Below are 19,698 nucleotides of genomic sequence, written 5' to 3' on the forward strand. Positions count from 1 at the left end.
TTGACAGAAAGGAGGAAGGTTGACTTGAGGGTGATGACAAAAAAAATACCAATTTTAATGGAAATGTGAAATTATTCAAAATTTTGTTCACCTAGATATATAAAGATTTAACTAATCTGATTCTAGTCCCCAGTCCATCACATAGTCTGAATCAACCAAAGTATTCTTACATGTGAGAATCTTTTTCTAATGGCTTTTCACACAGTGCCACATCTGAAAGTTCCTACTGCATGAGATGTGTTAAAATAAGATATAAACTTAATACCTGCTAACTACAGAATTAAAGCCTAAAATAGTTAAAAAGCATAGCCCAAAGGTCTCAGCAATGACGTAACCAGGAAAGTGCACAAATGGGTCACATTTCTTAGACAAAATTAAAACAGTGACAATAATAATAAATGGCCTGCAGCTGTGTTTAGAAGTATGCCTTTGGGCTATGCTATATGCTGCCATACAGTTGTGCACAGAACTCCAAACTGAGGTAACACATGGATTTTAGACCCTTGGGGTCATAATCATTTTGATGGGCAGGCTAGTTTAAAAGGCTTATGATGAAGTATGTGTCATACTTTTTTTTTTTAATAAACATACCATTCCAAAAATGTACCCACTACACCAAAGCTATTACACTTTGATTAAATATTCATTAAGGGCTCAAACTAGTGGTTGCTTTTTCCTTCTTCTATACATTGACTTTTTACTTTGATGCTTTAATGCTGTAGTAGCAGCTGGCAACCTCACACCACAACTTCCCCCAGGGGAAGAGTATTTACTAGCCCACCCACTAAGCATTCCTTTATTGGCTACCAAGGAAAATGCATGCCTTGTAGAGAAAACCAGCTCTGCTGGTTGAATTGGCTGGAAAGTTGGAGCAGCACCAGCAGCTAAGAAAGGTCACACAGGCTCCTCCTCCTATATACCAGATGATGACCACTTAGCACAGGATCATCCTTAATACAGTGTCTGTCCCCAGCCAAATGTTCAAAGCTCCTTCAGATGAGAAATCATGATGAAGAAAAAGGTCTCACAGAGAAAGTCTCACAAGCTTGAATAGCAAACACTGAGAAGCTGACAAATGTTGGAGAATCTAGGAAAAATTTCAGTGGAAGTCTCACCTGAGAAAACAATGATAGACATTGCCTACTGTCAGAAACACACTGTGATCTTTATCTGCTACTGTATAGTGACTCCAATATGTCACTTTTACACTTTATATGTCACTTTTACTCACTCCATCAGATATTACCAGCCATCACTGGAAAGAGTAAATAAAGTTATATGAATATAGAAGAAGTTTGAGAAATTGGTCATAAAGTTGTGGCAAATATGAAGAAAGTAGGAAGAATTTTGGGGACTAGAAGAGCTCCACTGTTAGCACAGGCAAATATCTGCATCAACTGCAGTGGGAGGAAGAAAGGCATTTTCAGACTGGATATGACCCAAGTGTTTGAAGGTGGGGGGGCCATGTCAGCAATGCTCTCTCCTAATTTGAGTACTGTAAGTCAGATCCTCAGCTCCCATCCCAGATGAGCTCAGGTGCACTTGCACATCTGTCACCATGTAAAGTCCACAAAATGCATTTATCAGATATAGACTTAACGTACTCTAATGGGAATTTACAGAGTTAGAATGTGTTCAACCATGAGATACCATTTTAGGGCCAAACTCAGAGGTGAATAGTGATAAATATATAACCCCTACATAAGATAGTGTAAATATTTAATAATAAAAATGTGTATGGCCCCTACTTTCCCTCTGCCTAGCCTTCTTAAACCCTCCTATTGGTTGCCCTCCAGCTACAAGCCCAATTTTCCACCCTATCAGACTGTATGGTACACCACCTTACATTCACCTATGCTGGCTAACGGATATGCAACCTGCACCATAATTGAGGTCATCTCTGAAATAAATATGAATCCAATCTGTCTATTCCTGAAAGCACAAAAGAACCCAGATAGAATAAATGCTTTACATATGAGTGTACCCTTTTACTAAAGTTTCCTATTGTGACAAAATGAAGCAATAAATGTGAAAAATCCAAAGTAATATTCAAACATGAGTTTCAAATTTTAATTCAGACTTTGACTCTACTTCATTGCCAAGTACAATCCCACAACTACTTTAAGTTTTTACCTTCTCATTCAACTCAAAAGTTAGAATAATTAATCCCCTAGAACAATTAGATAGCGATAAACTGACAACTAAAACAAAGTCACTTTCTATTTATAAAAGTGTCTAAAAACTGTGGTCACCTAGACATTTAACAGTACACCTCTACCTCGATATAACGCTGTCCTTGGGAGCCAAAAAATCTTACCACGTTATAGGTAAAACTGCATTATATCGAACTTTCTTTGATCCACCAGAGTGCGCAGCCCTCCTCCCCCCGGAGCACCGCTTTACCGCGTTATATCCGAATTCGTGTTATATCGGGGTAGAGGTGTATTGACCCTATTGGATGAGGGTTGCTGTTTTTGATTGCTTGTCTTGATTATCAAGCACATGATATAGCTATAATAAAGCATCTATAATTTTTGCTTTCTGGTAGCAACAATAGGCCCCAATAATTATGAAAATAGCCTCTAAATGCCTATGTGTCCTGGTAACCACCTGTCCTTCCAAATTAACAAATAAGAATTTTCTTAAACTAGATTTTAACTAATAATGTATTATTTTCCATTTTCTTAATATTTGTGCCCTGAACAGAAGCAGTATAGGCAAGTTTTGAATCTATAATTCATATGTTAACCTCAATAAAACCAATCAAGAGTTCATAACTAAACAAAATTTTACTTTTATAAATCGGCCCAACAACTTACCTCAAAGCTGACATATGACTTAATAGGTCAGTTTAATTCTGTTTTGCTTTGAAATAACAATAACCTGGTCATAAAGAATTCAAGATTCTTCAAGACTTACCTTCCTAACTACATCCCCACCTTACCATTTGTTACCAGTACTTCACATCCTGTCTAAAACTGAGACTGCAAGCTATCTGGGGCAGTAGCAGCATATTTGTTTATCATCTGTAAAGCATCTAGGACACATGTGCATGTTAGCAAAAAAGTATATTCTATACTTATGAATAAAAGAGGTCCCTGCCTAGGACTCTGATACAGCGAGTGTGCGGTAACACAGTCAGTATCTCTTTCATGCTGCTGCCTTGTTCTGCAGAATATAAGCTTTCCCATTTTTAAAAGCAGGACGTCTCTAGTCATTATGGTGGCTGACATAGCCTCGAAACCATTACAAGTTTCTGTGATCTGTCCTATTCATCTCAATGTGGTCTAAGTCAAATGCCCATGAAAATACTTTTAACGATCAACAATATTAACTCACTTCTCATCAAAGCATCCAACAGAGGAGAGAGAGACCCATATTATGAGGATCTGCAAAATCTTCTGAGAGTGACAGGTCATTCTGACACCACCAGTGAGAAAATCTGGGAGAAAATGGCTACTTTTTTCCCCACCTTCAGTCGAGGAGCCAAGCACGAGGGGACTGACAGTGCCCAGTGGGATACGTGAACTCCCTTCAAGGGTGCACCAAGCTCAAAGAGCTCAGCAGGACTTATGAGTGCCACTGAGGGAAAGCCAAGCCAGAGGAGCTGAGAGTGCATGCACAGTGATATTTTGAACATCTGCACAATTTACTGAAAGTAGCATCTTATGTGGATGGAGCTTATTTTGTGGGACGAACGCTGCTCCCTTCAAATCTGAACTCTATTCTTGCTCTTTACATCTTTTAAAGTGTAGAAAAGTGACCAAAAATTGCATTGTGGGGCAATGGCAATGACTTCCCTTGCAAATATATTGAGTTTACAAACACAGATGTTATTCGAACTGCACATTACGCTCTTTTCTCTTTGCACATCACCAATAACAAAAGAGCTAAATCCAAATTAGGCTGTCAGTGACATATGGGCAAGCCCATTCCCATCAACGGGGAGCTGATTAGAAATCAGTAAGCTCTGTTGATGATGCTCAGGAAGAAATAGAATCTCTCTCTCTCTCTCTCTCTCAGCTGTGCTGGCTTAGCACAGTCAACAAGGAAAAAAATAAAAGGAGTAAAAAGCTTATTTTTATACCCAAAGTCATCAGATAAACACTCAAACTGCACAGGCAGCAGATGTATTGAGAAAGAATGTGTTATTGTTCCGAGCAGAACCAGACTTCAATATAAGCAAGGCAATGATACGCTACAGCACCGCAGCTTGTTACAGTAGCGCAGCTTTTTGTTACAGTGAAAATTCAGATGACTGAGTAAATCTTTGCATACGACACCTGAGTTTCAAAACCCAGACTGCATTTAAATAGCAATCACACTGCATTTAAAATGAAATTGACACAGGTTACAAAAGTAGAAACAATGAATAAATTACCAGCCTAAAGTAATCATCTAGCCTGAAACTGCCATAGCTCGGAACCCATGGAAGCTCTGATCCTCCCAGATGCTGCTTCCTATTTCAAGGGAAAAGGAATTTCCTTCAGTTGTGGCGCAAAGTTTTTGTCCTTACATAGCTACCTGAGACCTTCCCTCTCTTAGGGGTGAACAACAAAACTCTTCCAGACCCTAATATTATATATGGCAATACAGACCAGTAATCAAGCAGTTTGCAAACACCTAAAAGATAATAAGATGATTGTCAATATGGACTGTCAAGAACAAATCATTTCAAACCAACCTAATAGCTTTCTTTGATAGGGTAACAAGCCTTGTGGATGTGGGGGGAAGTGGTAGATGCGGTATATCTTGACTTCGGTAAGGCCTCGGATACTGACTCGCACGACCTTCTCATAAACCAGGGATCAGCAACCTTTGGCACACGGCCCACCAGGGTAAGCACCCTGGCGGGGTGGACCAGTTTGTTTACCTGCCACATACACAGGTTCGGCCAATCATGGCTCCCACTGGCTGCGGTTCGCCGCGCCAGGCCAATGGGGGCAGCGGGAAGTGGCTGCCAGCACATCCCTCGGCCCGCGCCACTTCCCACCGCCCCCATTGGCCTGGAGCGGCGAACCGTGGCCAGTGGGAACCGTGACCGGACGAACCTGCAGATGTGGCAGGTAAACAAACCGGCCCACCTGCCAGGGTGCTTACCCTGGCAGGCCGTGTGCCAAAGACTGCCAATCCCTGTCATAAACAAACTAGGGAAATACAACCTAGAGGGAACTACTATAAGATGGGTTCAAAAATGGTTAGAAAACCATTCTCAGAAAGTAGTTATCAGTGGCTCAAAGTCAAGCTGGAAGGGCATATTGAGTGGGGTCCCGCGGGGATCAGTTCTGGGTATGGTCCTGTTCTATATCTTCATCAATGATTTCGATAATGGCACAGAGAGTACACTTATAAAGTTTGCGGATGATACCAAGCAGAGAGGAGTGGCAAGTGCTTTGGGGGATGGGATTAAAATTCAAAATGATCTAGCCAAACTGGAGAAAAAGTCTGAAGTAGACTGCCTAGGAAGGAGTACTGTGGAAAGGGATCTGGGGGTCATAGTAGATAACAAGCTAAGTATGCATCAGTAAAACACTATTGCAAGAAAAGCAAACATCATTCTGGGATGCATTAGCAGGAATGTTGTTAGCAAGACACGAGAAGTAATTCTTCAGCTCTACTCTGCGCTGATTGGGCCTCAACTGGAGTATTGTGTCTACTTCTGGGTGCCTCCTTTCAGGAAAGATGTGGATGAATTGGAGAAAGTCCAGAAAAGAGCAACAAAAACGATTAAAGGTCTAGAAAACATGACCTATGAGGGAAAATTGAAAAAATTGGGTTTGTTTAGTCTGGAGAAGAGAAGACAGAGAGGACATAACAGGTTTCAAGTACATCAAAAGCTGTTACAAGAAGGAGGGAGAAAAATTCTTCTTCTTAATCTCTGAGGACAGGACAAGAAGCAATGGGCTTAAAATTGAAGCAAGGACGGTTTAGGTTGGACATTAGGAAAAACTTCCTAACTGTCAGGGTGGTTAAGCACTGGAATAAATTGCCTAGGGAGGCTGTGCAATCTCCATTATTGGAGGTTTTTAAAAGTAGGTTAGACAAACACTTTTCAGGGATTGTCTAGATAATACTTAGGCCTTCTGTGAGTGCCATGGACTGGACTAGATGACCTCTAGAGGTCTCGAGCTCATGTCTGGTGGTGTAGGAGGCTCCTCCACCAAACTTTGTTTCTAAAACACGCACACACAAAAACTCTAAACAAACAATTTGCTCCAGCAATTCAGCCCTGGAGCCACTCTTGTCAGTTGAGCTACTCCAGGGATGTTATTACAGCCCAAATACAGTAATATCAACTGGTAAGGAGAGGAAGGAAAGAGAAATGAAGCTGTTCATTTACATACACTCCCAACATCCAAGCAGATTATGTGCGCTCATCTTTTCCTTACTGACTATATTGACCTTCTCTAAACAGCTCAGCCAGGAGCACAGCCAGCATAAATGGTCTTCTGAGGCTTATGCATCCCAGACCGCCACGACATAGAGAGCTGAAGAGAGCGCACAGTCATGTAATAATGTGGTACATTTCATTAGATCTACTATGAAGTTACAAGAAGTTGTACAGGAACTTCTGTTATTGTCCCCAAAGCCAAACTATTAATTTGGGTCAGTATATCTGTTTTTGATTTCTAAATATTTTAATGCATCTGATTCAACAGTATTGTGATAAAAAATTCTATTGCATATCAAATGAAATCTATATCAAAAGCTACCAAGCTAAATATGAAAAAAGTTTGTTGATAACCACATCATTTTCATGGTTCTACTCTCTTACCACTATTATCTCTCTCCTTTACTTTCCCCATGCTTCTAAAGCCACAACAACAACAACAACAAAATCTGCAGGGTATTAGATTTCCCCCAATTGACTGACATTTATGGACTTAGGCAGCAATCTTCTCTGTGTGGTGTTTCGATCTATGTTGCACTAAAATTGATTAGCACTGTTAGACAAGTGTGCAGCAGATTGCTAGGCTAATCAAGGTAAACCTAACCATACGTTCACATGTCAACATATGAATAAGTCAATCACTAACATGTCAAAAATATAGCACCAAATTATTTGCCAGGGTTGTTTTATTTTATGTTTGAAGTTCTGTGAAAAATTCAGTCTAAATTCTTGCTTCCAAGCTTAGGTTCAAGTCTACAGACTACACTGGAGAGAGGGGGGAAACCATCTGAAGGGTTTATCTTAGAAATGAAGCGGATCAACAGTTCCAAGTGGAAAAGGAAAAAAGGTTTCTCATTCCTCCAATCCAATACTTGATTTGTTGATTTGTTTCTAAAATGTATCATCTGATTCCTAGTCTGAATTTAAGAAATTGAAGGGACATCATTCCCACGAAGGTTAGTAGTCACAACATTTAATTTACTTCTGTTTATTTTCAAAGTTTATATAGTTCTCTGTGTGTCTGTATGCACCCCCCATTCTCAAACGCTTTCTTTCTAAAGAGAAAAAAATGCCAGCAGCCCACTCTTCATGAGCAATTTTATCCTACCACACACTAGTTTTTGTGTAGGCCGGAGTAACATTTTTGGTAAAGAACGTGATTTCAGTCATATACTTCTACATTTTACGATATTGTAAATAGTATGAAATTATTTCAAAATGTTACAGAAAATGCACTGGCAGTGTTCGTTTAAGTACTTTAACAAAGCTTCAGTTTAAATTGTTTTATTACAATGCAATTCAAGATAAAGTACTCATAAGGGCAGATTCATCTCCCTGCAAATGATTGAAATGTACAGATATTTTCCAGAACAGACTTGCATCAGAAAAATGTATCTTTACTTTTTTATTGACTGCAGGCATCTCACCTTCTCTATCACTGGCTCTGAAGACTAACCAGTATCCCCTAGACAACATGGCATTATTATATAATAGTTATAGTATGGTCCAGAGGCCCTAATCAAGATCAAGGTTTGGTGCTGTACACATATGCACTAGACTTCTGAACACACACTCAGCATTGTAAACCCATTCAATAGTCACACAAGGAGCAATTGAACAGATAAAACCAAAATTTAATTAAAAATAAAGCATAAAATGTATATCATCTTCCAGTAACTACAAAGTCACATATCTCCTTGGACAACATGGATAAATAAAATAGATATGTGCCTGAATACTTGTCAGAAGACACATTTTTAGCATTCAGGGATGTAAGCTTCTCTATATTAAAGATGTTCTTCCTGATCCTATGTATTGTATTTGCAGTATATTAAACAGAGCTCCTCTAACTTCCAAGGATGGAAACCTGCACAGAAAAAGGAATTTTTATTTCTTAATATAATAGGTGCTAGATATGTCTTCAACAAAATTGGACATGATTGAGGTAAACAAAACTGCAGATTCTAATAGCAGGTTTCTAAGGAGTTGTACAGGAAATGAGGCTACACATTAGTGTGGTCTTACAGGGACTCTGTCAAAATGAAAATAAGTGAATTACAAAAGTTACTTAAAAGCCATTTCAGCTACTATCCATGCCACTCAGTATCCCCTGCTAATATCTGTGGGTTTACATCTTCCTTTTTTTTAAAAATGTACTTTTCTCATTGCTGTGCAAAAATACTACAGGGGGAAAAAGGGAACAGACTTATAGCAGTAGGGATATATTACCGACCACCTGACCAGGATGGTGATAGTGACTGTGAAATGCTCAGAGAGAGACTATTAAAATAAAAAACTCAATAATAATGGGGCATTTCAACCATCCCCATATTGACTGGGTACATGTCACCTCAGGACAGGATGCAGAGATAAAGTTTTTTGACACCTTAAATGACTGCTTCTTGGAGCAGCTGGTCCTGGAACACACAAGAGGAGAGGCAATTCTTGCTTAAGTCCTAAGTGGCATACAGGAGCTGGCCCAAGAGGTGAATACAGCTGGACATATTAATAGTGATCATAATAATACACCTCTACCCCGATAGAGCGCTGTCCTCGGGAGCCAAAAAAATTTTACCACGTTACAGGTGAAACTGCGTTATATCAAACTTGCTTTGATCTGCAGGAGTGCGCAGCCCCGCCCCCCTGGAGCGCTGCTTTACTGCGTTATATCCGAATTCGTGTTATAGCAGGTCGCGTTATATCGGGGTAGAGGTGTACAATTAAATTTAACATCCCTGCGGCGGGGAAAACATAGCAGCCCAACACGGTAGCATTTAATTTCAGAAAGGAGAACTACACAAAAATGAGGAAGTTCGTTAAACAGAAATTAAAAGGTATAGCTCCAAAAGTGAAATTCCTTCAAGCTGCATGGAAACACCATAATAGAGGCTCAACTTAAATTTATACCCCAAATTAAAAAACAGAACCAAAATGTTTAAGTACATCAGAAGTAGGAAGCGTATTAAACAACCAGTGGGGCCACTGGATGATCAAGATGCTAAAGGAGCACTCCAGGATGATAAGGCCATTGTGGAGAAACTAAATGAATTGTTTGCATCGGTCTCCATGGCTGAGGATGTGAGGGAGATTCCAAACCTGAGCCATTCTTTTTAGGTGACAGATCTGAGGAACTGTCCCAGATTGAGGTGTCATTATCAATTTGTTCCAAAACCTCCTCTAAACTAAACAGTAATAAGTCACTGGGACCAGATGGTATTCACCCAAGAGCTCTGAAGGAACTCCAGTGTGAAATTGCAGAACTACTAACTTTAGTCTGTAATCTATCATTTAAATCAGTTTCTGTACTAAATGACTGGAGGATAGCTAATGTGACACCATTTTTTTTTTAAAAGGGCTCCAGAGGTGATCCCGGCAATTACAGGCCAGTAAGCCTGACTTCAGTACCAGGCAAACTTATTGAAACTATAGTAAAAAACAAAATTGTCAGACATATAGATGAACATAATTTGTTGGGGAAAAGTCAACATAGTTTTTGTAAAGGGAAATCATGCCTCACTAATCTACTAGAATTCTCTGAGGGAATCAACAAGCATGTGGAAAAGGGAGATCCAGTGGATATAGGGTACTTAGATTTTCCGAAAACCTTTGACAAGGTCCCTCACCAAATGCTCTTAAGCAAAGTAAGCAGTCATGGGATAAGAATAGGGTGAGCAGACATCCTGTTTTTAAAGGGACAGTCCCATATTTAAGCCTTCTTCCGGGTGTCCTGACTTTTTGTTAAATAGGGGCAAATTGTCCCATATTTTCTATTATCAGAACAGAGAGCCGGCAGCGGGGAGGGCAGCAGGCGGCCGTGCCCTCCCTCCCCTTGCTCGCCCCAGTGCGCATCCATACCAGAGTCTCCGTTGCTGGCTCCTTCAGCGGCAGCAGCATTGGCGGCGGTAGCAGCGCCAGAGAGTCCACCATTCCCGCTGTTGCTCCTGCCCCGCGGTCCAGGAAGCACCCCCGCCGCAGTCAGCTCCCACCTTACAAGGGTGAGTAGCCGGTGCAGGGCGTGCCCCCGCTCCTCCTCCATGCACCTGCTGTGCCCCCAATCCGGCACCTGGGGCAGCCCATGGGGATGGGGGGGCCCTGCTCAGCCCCAGCCGGAGGATCCCTGGTCCCCTGGGCGGAGGGGCTCTGCTGGCATTTCACCTTGCTGCCGACCTCCCCACATGTGGGACCCCTACTGGGGCACGAAGGAACGTGATGGGGGGGGGAGTGGCAATGCCAGCTCTGCACTGGAGAGAGGGCCAGGGAGAGTGGCTCAGGCAGCCCTGCATGCAAGCATGTGGGGGGGGGGTAAATTCGGACCACCAGCCACTGGTGGGCATGTGGCAGGGAGGTTTGGATCACCAGCGGTGCAGGTGGGTGGCAGGGGAGCTCAGAGGACCAGCCCAGTGCGCGGAGAAGGGGGAGCCTCGGTTCAATCCTGCACCCAAGCAGGAAGGGGGCTGCGGGGGGAATCGCAGGCAGGCAGCGGCGGGGGGACTCGGAGGACCACCCCGCAAACAGGCAGGCGGCGAAGGGGTTCGGACAGGGTGGAGGGGTCACAGGCGGGGTGGCTTGTGCTGGCCCCAGGTACCATTGGGGAGGAGGACCTCAAGGTGGCCCCGCATAGGCGGGAGGGCTCAGGCTGGCCCAAGCGCATGGAGTGGCAAGGGTGGTCTCCGGTGGAGAGCATGGAGAGGCTGGGGGACCTCAGGGAGGATTTAGGCTGATCATGCACAGGGGCAGTGGGGGTGGAATGGTGTTTCGGGCCAGCCCGGGGGTGTCCTGTTTTCCCTTTGGGAAAATATGGTCACCCTAGATAAGAGGGAAGGTACTCTCATGGATCAGTAACTGGCTAAAAGATAGGAAACAAAGGTAGGAATAAATGGTCAGTTTTCACAGTGGAGAGAGGTAAATAGTGGTGTCTCCTAGGGGTCTGTACTGGGACCAGTCCTATTCAATGCATTCATAAATGATCTGGGAGAAGGAGTAAATACTGAGGTGGCAAAATTTACAGATTTACCACAATATTTACTGCAGTGGTTTATGTCCACACTACTCTCCTTCTGTCAGTGGTGCCTTATGTCAATCTAACTGTGTAGTGTAGACCAGGACTTAGACCAGGGGTTGGCAATAGTCGGCACGCGGCTCGCTAGGGTAAGCACCCTAGTGGGCTGGGCCAGTTTATTTACCTGCTGACGTGGCACGTTCAGCCGATCGCGGCCCCCACTGGCTGCGGTTCGCCGTCCCGGGCCAATGGGGGCGGCGAGAAGCCACGGCCAGCACATTCCTCGGCCCGCGCCACTTCCCTCCGCCCCCATTGGCCGGGGACGGCGAACCGTGGCCAGTGGGGGCCGCGATCAGCCGAACCTGCCACGTCAGCAGGTAAATGAACTGGCCCGGCCCGCTAGGGTGCTTACCCTGGCGAGTCGCGTGCCGAACATTGCCGACCCCCACTTAGACATTAATCCTGTAATGAGTTCCATGCAAGAGGATCCATTGCTGAATAGTGCCTTAGAAGGGGTTTCATGTGAATAGCCCATGGCTTCAATGGGACTACTCACGTGAGTAAGCATTATACCCAGCTGTACGTGTTCGAAGGATTAGGACCCAAACTTACTACATAGAAGGAAAATCCCTTGACATGAAGTGCTGTCAAATGCACAAAGTGAAAAATATGAAATGATGGGAAAAAATTGGGTTTGTTTTCCAACCTCTTTCAGTTAGTCATCTCTGATGTTAGTTCTAACAATGATAAAGTAAGAAATTGTCAAAATTGTGACTTAAATTGACAGTGTCCCTTTATCAGATACTTAATGGTCTCATGAAAAGTCAGGATGCAAATAACTGAAAAGTAGCAAGAAGCAAAGTTTTGTGTGTGTGTAAAATATATATATACTTTTTTTTTTTTTTTTAAAGAGATACAGAGAGCAGTTACAGGCGTAGGTCCTGATCCAACAAGTGACAGCACCACACAGTCACACTGCTGCATCTGTGCAAAGCAATGCAGCCACAGTAGCATTCTCACTTACAGTCACTTGAAGGATCAGGGCTTCAGGTCCCAAACCTGCATGGAACCCCACTGAATCCATCCAGCAGGTACTCCTTGCAGGATTAGGAGCCTTGTTTTTACATCTGTTGTGCAGAAAATACTCAAATTGTTTTATAGAGCATATGGAAGGAGCACCTGAAAAGAAATAATTTGATGCCAAAATGAATTTGAGGAACTCAACTCCTGGAAGGTCTCTGAATATATTAGTCTGTGAAAAATAAGAGAAATGCAGAGCTTAGCTTTCGTATTTTAAAATTTAGGGTTTGTTTGTTTTTTTAATGGCAGGTATTGTTATATCAGCTTAAATAGCAAGCATTCTGAAAATACAGTAAAAATAAAACTCGCTTAAAAGACATCAGAAGTCTACACCAGATTTGTTTCTTTTTTGTTACAATATATTAATGTAACTTGGATAAGACTCTCAAATACTGTTAACTTTAATTAAATTCACAACAAATATCTTGTGCTGTTAACTGATATCTCATTACATCTGAGGTCAGTTATCAATTAATTCTGACAGGCCCCAAATCTGCAAAGATTTATTCATGTGCATAACTTTAGTGGGAGGATGCATGTGCTTAAACACTTGACAGAATAAGTTAGTTTAGCGAAACATTTGTTTGAGCTACATCACTTTTGTTATCACATGTTAAACAACAAACTTCAAGTAAACATACACACAAATTGTATGCACATTTAGCACAATGCATACACGAGAGCAGAGTATTATAGAAGGAGAGATAACTAACGCGATAGGTAAGGCTCTTTTCCTGCAACAACAGGACAGGTCTCAACGCAGATGCAGTAATCTGCCAACATGCTACCAATTATAAGGTTGAAGCCTAAATAGCATGTTTTTCCATTCTAAACCCCAATTTTTAGATGCTTTCTGAAACATTCACTTTTGCATTGAAATTATTCAGACTTGGACTCTGCTCAAGTGTGATTTGTACAAAAAACATTCAAACACAGTTTAGCTGTTTTGGAGTGCAAAAATAAGAAAAATACACCTTTCCCATCATAGATAAAATCTTGCAACCTTATGAGGAACAGCAGCAGTGCCAAAATGACAGGTTGATAGAAAGTTAAAATGTGGCATGGAAACAGCCCTCACTGAAAAATGCCTTAGAACTTCCTAATTAAATTGGTTTTAATTTGACAGAGTCATGTGTCTTTGGAAATAAAAAGAAGTCACTTTGTTAACAGTACTGCATATGTTCACTTTGTAGCAATGTTTGGAGCAAAGGCAGGTTGAACTCACTGAACACAAATGACTAATTTAACTGTGTTTTAAAAAAAATAGGAAGGTGTGTGATGGGGCGTTCTCTGGCTAAATTGTTCCACATTATGCAACTTTTTCTCCAGGAAATTCCACCCAAAAAGAAAATGCTAAGGTTACACAATACTCAGAAGGTAAGAAATAATGTATAATACCATATATGCCCTGTGCATGAATTACAATAAAGACTTTACATAACCACCTCATTCTCTGAAGATTGTGCTATGTAACTATTATGCTAATTTAGCTACAAACTTTAGGGTACTATATATTCCAGCAAATGTTCACTATTACCTTATCCTTTTATACATCTCTAGTGCAAAAATATTTTTCTATGTTGTTTTAATAAAAAAACACTTTCATGGACCCAGAATACACACAGTAACATACAATAAAGAATGTTAAAAATGTATAAAAATTGTCATACTATGTAATATAAACTATATTGTAGTACACATTTAAGGTTGCACATGCAACCTCATACTTTGTCATTTCTTAATACCTGAGTGTTTAACTATGCAGCCTTAGCAGTCTTTCAACATGTGTTTTATTTTTGGATGGATTGAATTCTTAAAGTCTTCTTACAATGTCAGCGTTTGAGACGTAGCAAATGAGGAACAATTAAGTTAGATTCCAAGGGATTCATAAGTCTGAGGGGCTACAATAAAAACAAAAATTAAAAAAAAAGCAGTCATGCAGGACACTGGCAAAGAAAATGACTTTGTAGAAAAAGTTGTTCAACTCACCAATCCATTGTTTGGCTGAGGTTAAAAAGACAAACATTACTAAGATGCATCAGTGAGAAATCAGAACACAAACGAAGGCCCAATCCTACAAACACATGACTTTAGTCTCAAGGAGTATATGTGATAAAGTTGCTCATGTATGTGCTTGAAGGACTGGAGCGCAAGCGTTACTGTAAATAGTACAGAGTATTGCTTAAAGATATGCCATTGACTTTGATAGGACCGGAAATCCATCCTATTTGTTTAACTCTGGCAACTTCAACCTACAAAGGTAAAAACTTCAAAGTCTCACAATGCAGCTTAAATATTAAACTAGAGCTGGCAAGCAATTAAAAAAATTAATCACGATTAATTGTGCTGTTAAACAGTAATAGAATACTATTTATTTAAATATCTTTGGATGCTTTCTACATTTTCAAATATATTGATTTCAATTACAATACAGAATACAAAGTGTACAGTGCTCACTTTATAGAGTGCAAATATTTGTAATAAAAATAAATATAAAGATAAAAGAAATAGTATTTTCATTTCATGTAATACAAGTAATCTCTTTATCACGAAAGTTGAACTTACAAATGTTGAATTATGTACAAAAAAAACCTGCATTCAAAAATAAAATGTAAAACTTTAGAGCCTACAAGTTCATTCAGTACTACTTCAGCCAATCACTCAGACAAACAAGTTTGGTTACAATTTGCAGGAGATAATGCTGCCCATTTCTTGTTTACAATGTCACCTGAAAGTGAGAACAGGCGTTCACAAGGCACTGTTATAGCCGGCATCGCAAGATATTTACGTGCCAGATGCACTAAAGATTCATATGTCCCTTCATGCTTCAACCATCATTCCAGAGGACATGCGTCCATGCTGATGATGGATTCTGTTTGATAACGATCCAAAGCAGAGCCGACCAACTCACGTTCATTTTTATCATCTGAGTCAGATGCCACCAGCAGAAGATTAATTTTCTATTTTGGTGGTGCGGGTTCTGTAGTTTCCGCATCAGAGTGTTGCTCTTTTAAGTCTTCTGAAAGCATGCTCCACAAGGCGTCCCTCTCAGATTTTGGACAGCACTTCAGATTCTTAAACCTTGGGTGGAGTGCTATAGCTATTTTTAGAAAACTCACATTGGTACCTTCTTTGTGTTTTGCCAAATCTGCTGTGAAAGTGTTCTTAAAACAAACGTGCTGGGTCATCATCCAAGACTGCTATAACATGAAATCTATGGCAGAATGTGGGTAACGCAGAACAGGAGATGTACAATTCTCCCCCAAGGAGTTCAGTCACAAATTTAATTAATGCATTTTTTAATGAGTGTCATCAGCATGAAAGCATGAAGGGGCACACAAATGTTTAGCATATCTGGCACGTAAATACCTTGCAATACTGGCTACAAAAGTTCCATGCAAACGCCTGTTCTCACTTTCGGGTGGCATTGTAAATAAGAAGCAGGCAACAGTATCTCCAATAAATGTAAACAAACTTGTTTTTCTTAGCAATTGGCTGAACAAGAAGTAGGACTGAGTGGATTTGTAGGCGCTAAAGTTTTACACTGTTTTGTTTTTGAGTGCAGTTACGTAACAAAAAAAATCTACATTTGTAAGTTACGCTTTCATGATAAAGAGACTGCATTACAGTACTTGTATGAGGTGAACTAAAAAGTACTATTTCTTTTATCAGTTTTACAGTGCAAATATTTGTAATCAAAAATATTAAGTGAACACTGTATACTTTGTATTGTGTTGTAATAGAAATCAATATATTTGAAAATGTAGAAAAACATCCAAAAATATTTTATAAATTTCAATTGGTATTCTTTTAACAGAGCGATTAATCACAATTAACTTATCATGATTAATTTTTGAGTTAATCGCATGAGTTAACTGCAATTAATCGACAGCCCTATATTAAACTAACTCAGCAACTCACAAATTCAAAAGAAGTTATTATTTCGCTTGAATCTCTCAGGATACACCTGATATTTCAGCCATTAGCCTTTTTCAGAGGTTATCTAAAGAATGTAAACCCTGCAGGCAGGCACTATGCCTGTCTACAATACACCATGCACATTTATGGCACCATTTCAATAACAAGAAGAAGAAATTAGGTGTCTTTCAGCCAAATCTGAAGTTATTTAAAATAACACTATATATAGCCTCACCTGTTCAATATATTTAAATATACTGGATGTTTAGATTATACTTTTCCAGTGTTTTCTCAAAGGGCTATGGTCACCTACCCTCTATGAAATTACACTGAAAGCAAAATACATTGCTCAACAATATATCTACTCGGTTTACCTAATATGATTACTTCTATGACAAGTTAGGATATATTTAAGATGTTGCCCTAGACAGAGCACTATGTAACCAGAAGGCTTCTAGATTAAAAATCTTTGCTATGTGATGCAAAGGATACCTAGGTTAATCTTAATCTCAGTGAATAGGAGACTTTGAAACGTCTTAAATGATGCAAACACTGGTAGGGGGGAACTTGATAAACTGGTAATAGTGGTGAGAGACAGAAACAAAGCTAGATAAAACCAACTAAAAGTCATGAATGATAAATAAAAATTCAGGGAGGATAGTTTCAACTCAGAAAGCACATTACATACATTATCCTGCTTATGAAAACAGGTAGTATGAACTTGGAGACCAACCAGCCTAACTTTAATGAGAGCTATTGAGTAGCACACTGAACAGAGTGATTCTGTGATTAACTTTACTGAAATACATTTCTTCAGCAGGTTGTACTTATATAGGCATTTTCTTGGGGGGGAGGGGTTTTGGGGTTTTTTGGCACTGACATTTGTTTATTTTTTTATGTTCTCTCATAGAAGTTTGGCCACTGATTTCAATGGAGGCAGGTCCAGGTCCCAAATCTTTAGGAAATGTTCTGACTTGGTTGCATTGACTAGGAATATCTAGTCAACTATTCCTTCATACATAGCAACGATAATGAACAAGAGCTGTTTATAGAAAAGAAAGACTAATGAGCGTCAAAACACTGACCCATATGTCAAATTAATGTGTCTTCATTGGAGGGACACCTATATAAGATATGGCCCAAACCTTGAGAAGAGGGACTGTTAAATTAAAAAAAACTATGAAGAATGGCAATATTCCCATGAATTTTGTTTTTATGTCTAATAAAAACCAAACATAGCCACTTTGCTATGGGTTTTGCAAGCCCAACCTCATACCAGTGAAAGAGAAACTGAAAGTCATAGTAAGTAGAAACCACAACTAAATTGACTAGCTGGTGTTCATCATCCAAACCAAGTAAATACAGTAAAAGAAAAAGCTCAGAGAATATTATGTTAAGGCCTGATGCTACCTACAGTAGGAAGTGTTTGTAGTACTTGTTGTCAAGATTGGTCCTATTTCCTGAGATTATTCACAGTAGTAAGCATGAAACCACATACCGAGAGTGTTTGCAAGATTATACTGGGGTGCCTGAACAATTTTTATAGCAGGCGTGCTGATGACAGAAAGTATTTGGTGTTTGTTATTATTACTCCAAGCCAGCATCCCTAGTTCTAGCACCACTGCGTGTACATATTAATCATTTTCTATTTGGAAAATCTGATGTATAATTTGTAACATGGGAAAAGATCTCTTTTAAAAATATGGGTTTTTTTTAAACCCTAACACCATCCCTTTAAATTACTGGCCCTTGTGCTTGACAGACACCCATTGTGAGACCACTATCTCAATTTGGCTTGGGAAAGGAATCAGGTGACTAATCGATGAAGGCAAAAGCAAAGTCCTTTCAGGTTCCATCAGATCTGACCCGTGTCAGAGTCTAAGATCCCCAACTGCAGAAGTGCTGCAATGGGGCAACACTGCTGCCCTATGTGTATTACCCAGCCAAACGTGAATGTGCAGTGCCATAACTGTACGTGGTGTACCACAGACCCTGACGGGGCGCACTCCCTCCCCCGGGCAGTTCCCAAGCAAGAGGATGCAGGTGGGAAGGCCCCTTGAACTCCCTTCACGCAGAGACCAGCCACCAGCGCGGCTAAAGCCAAATCCCGCAGGCACGGGGCGCAGGCCCCGCACAGAGCCCTACACAGCTAGCAACACCCACCTCCCTGCAGCGCCTGCCAGCAGCGCAAGGGGCCTGCACCTCAAACACCGCCGCCCCCACCAAAGGGGGAAGCTGCAGAGGCAGGCGGGGGAGACTCAACCCACTCCAGCAAAGTTTCACCAAGGGCAGGCCCTATCCGCCAGCCTCCCTCCAGCCAAGCCGGGCGGACACCCCCCGGGAAAGGCAGCGGCCCGGCCGGGGCCTGGGAAAGGCGCAGCCCGGCAGCAACGGCTCCCGACTCACCTTGGCAGCCATGCTTCGTCCCGTGCAGCCGGCCCCTTCCTGTCCCAACGCGGCAGGCACCGCCCCGCCTGCGCACCAGGCCGGCCGCCGCCGCGCGCCGCAGCCAGCTCATTGGCTGCGACGGGGCCCGGGGCCCAGCCGGCGCGCGCGTGATCCGCCGCTCCCCTCGTGCCCGGCTTGAGCAAGGGGCGCACGTGACTCCGGGCTGCGCTGTCCAGCAGCAAAGGGCGGCCGGGGAACGGCGCGAGCGGGAGGTGGCATGCCTCTGGTTCAGGGTCAGCCGATCAAGGGGCATCTGGGCAGACAGCGGAGTGGGGCTTTGCTGAGGAGAGTGGCAAGCCGCCCGTTGCTGCTTTGCATGCCCTTCCTGCAGGTGGGTTATGAAAGAGCCACAGTGAACAACAGTGACTCTGTAAAATGGAGCCACAAGTACTCCTGTTCTTTGTGGGATACGGACTAACACGGCCTCTACTCTGAATTCTGTAAAATGGGATTCTGGAGAACAATCAGTTGCATACATACAAAATGGGAAATGACTGCCTAGGAAGGCAGAAAGTCTCTAAGGTGCCACAAGTACTCCTGTTCTTTTTGAGAAAGGTCATAGTGGACCACAAGCTAAATATGAGTCAACAGTAAAACATTGTTGCAAAAAAAGCAAACATCCTTCTGGGACGTATTAGCAGAAGTATTGTGAGCAAGACAGGAGAAGTAATTTTTCCGCTCTACTCTGCACTGATTAGGCTTCAGCTGGAGTATTGTGTCCAGTTCTGGGCGCCACATTTCAGAAAAGATGTGGACAAATTGGAGAAAGTCTGGAGAAGAGCAACAAAAATGATTAAAGTTCTAGAAAACATGACCTCTGAGGGAAGATTGAAAAATTGGGTTTATTTAGTCTGGAGAAGAG

The 19,698-nt window shown here is 41.6% G+C and overlaps 1 protein-coding gene across 3 annotated transcripts in view; it reads right to left on the reverse strand.

Moving 5' to 3' along the window:
* The window catches only part of SLC25A13 (solute carrier family 25 member 13), a 128,219-nt gene extending 109,288 nt beyond the window's left edge, over positions 1 to 18,931 (reverse strand). The window contains exons 1-2 of one of the 3 annotated variants that reach the window (XM_034760495.1): positions 18,795 to 18,821; positions 14,460 to 14,474 (exon numbers count right to left, since the gene is read on the reverse strand). In XM_034760495.1, the coding sequence (XP_034616386.1) occupies positions 14,460 to 14,474; positions 18,795 to 18,806 (27 nt within the window). In that variant the 5' untranslated portion in view covers positions 18,807 to 18,821. Of the gene's footprint in view, positions 1 to 14,459; positions 14,475 to 18,794 lie in introns of all 3 variants that reach the window. The other 2 variants (XM_034760496.1, XM_034760497.1) reach the window with 2 other exon arrangements.
* Between the last annotated feature and the right edge of the window lie 767 nt (positions 18,932 to 19,698).

This window comes from Trachemys scripta, chromosome 2 (genome assembly GCF_013100865.1).
Source record: "Trachemys scripta elegans isolate TJP31775 chromosome 2, CAS_Tse_1.0, whole genome shotgun sequence".
Lineage (NCBI taxonomy): Eukaryota > Metazoa > Chordata > Testudines > Emydidae > Trachemys > Trachemys scripta.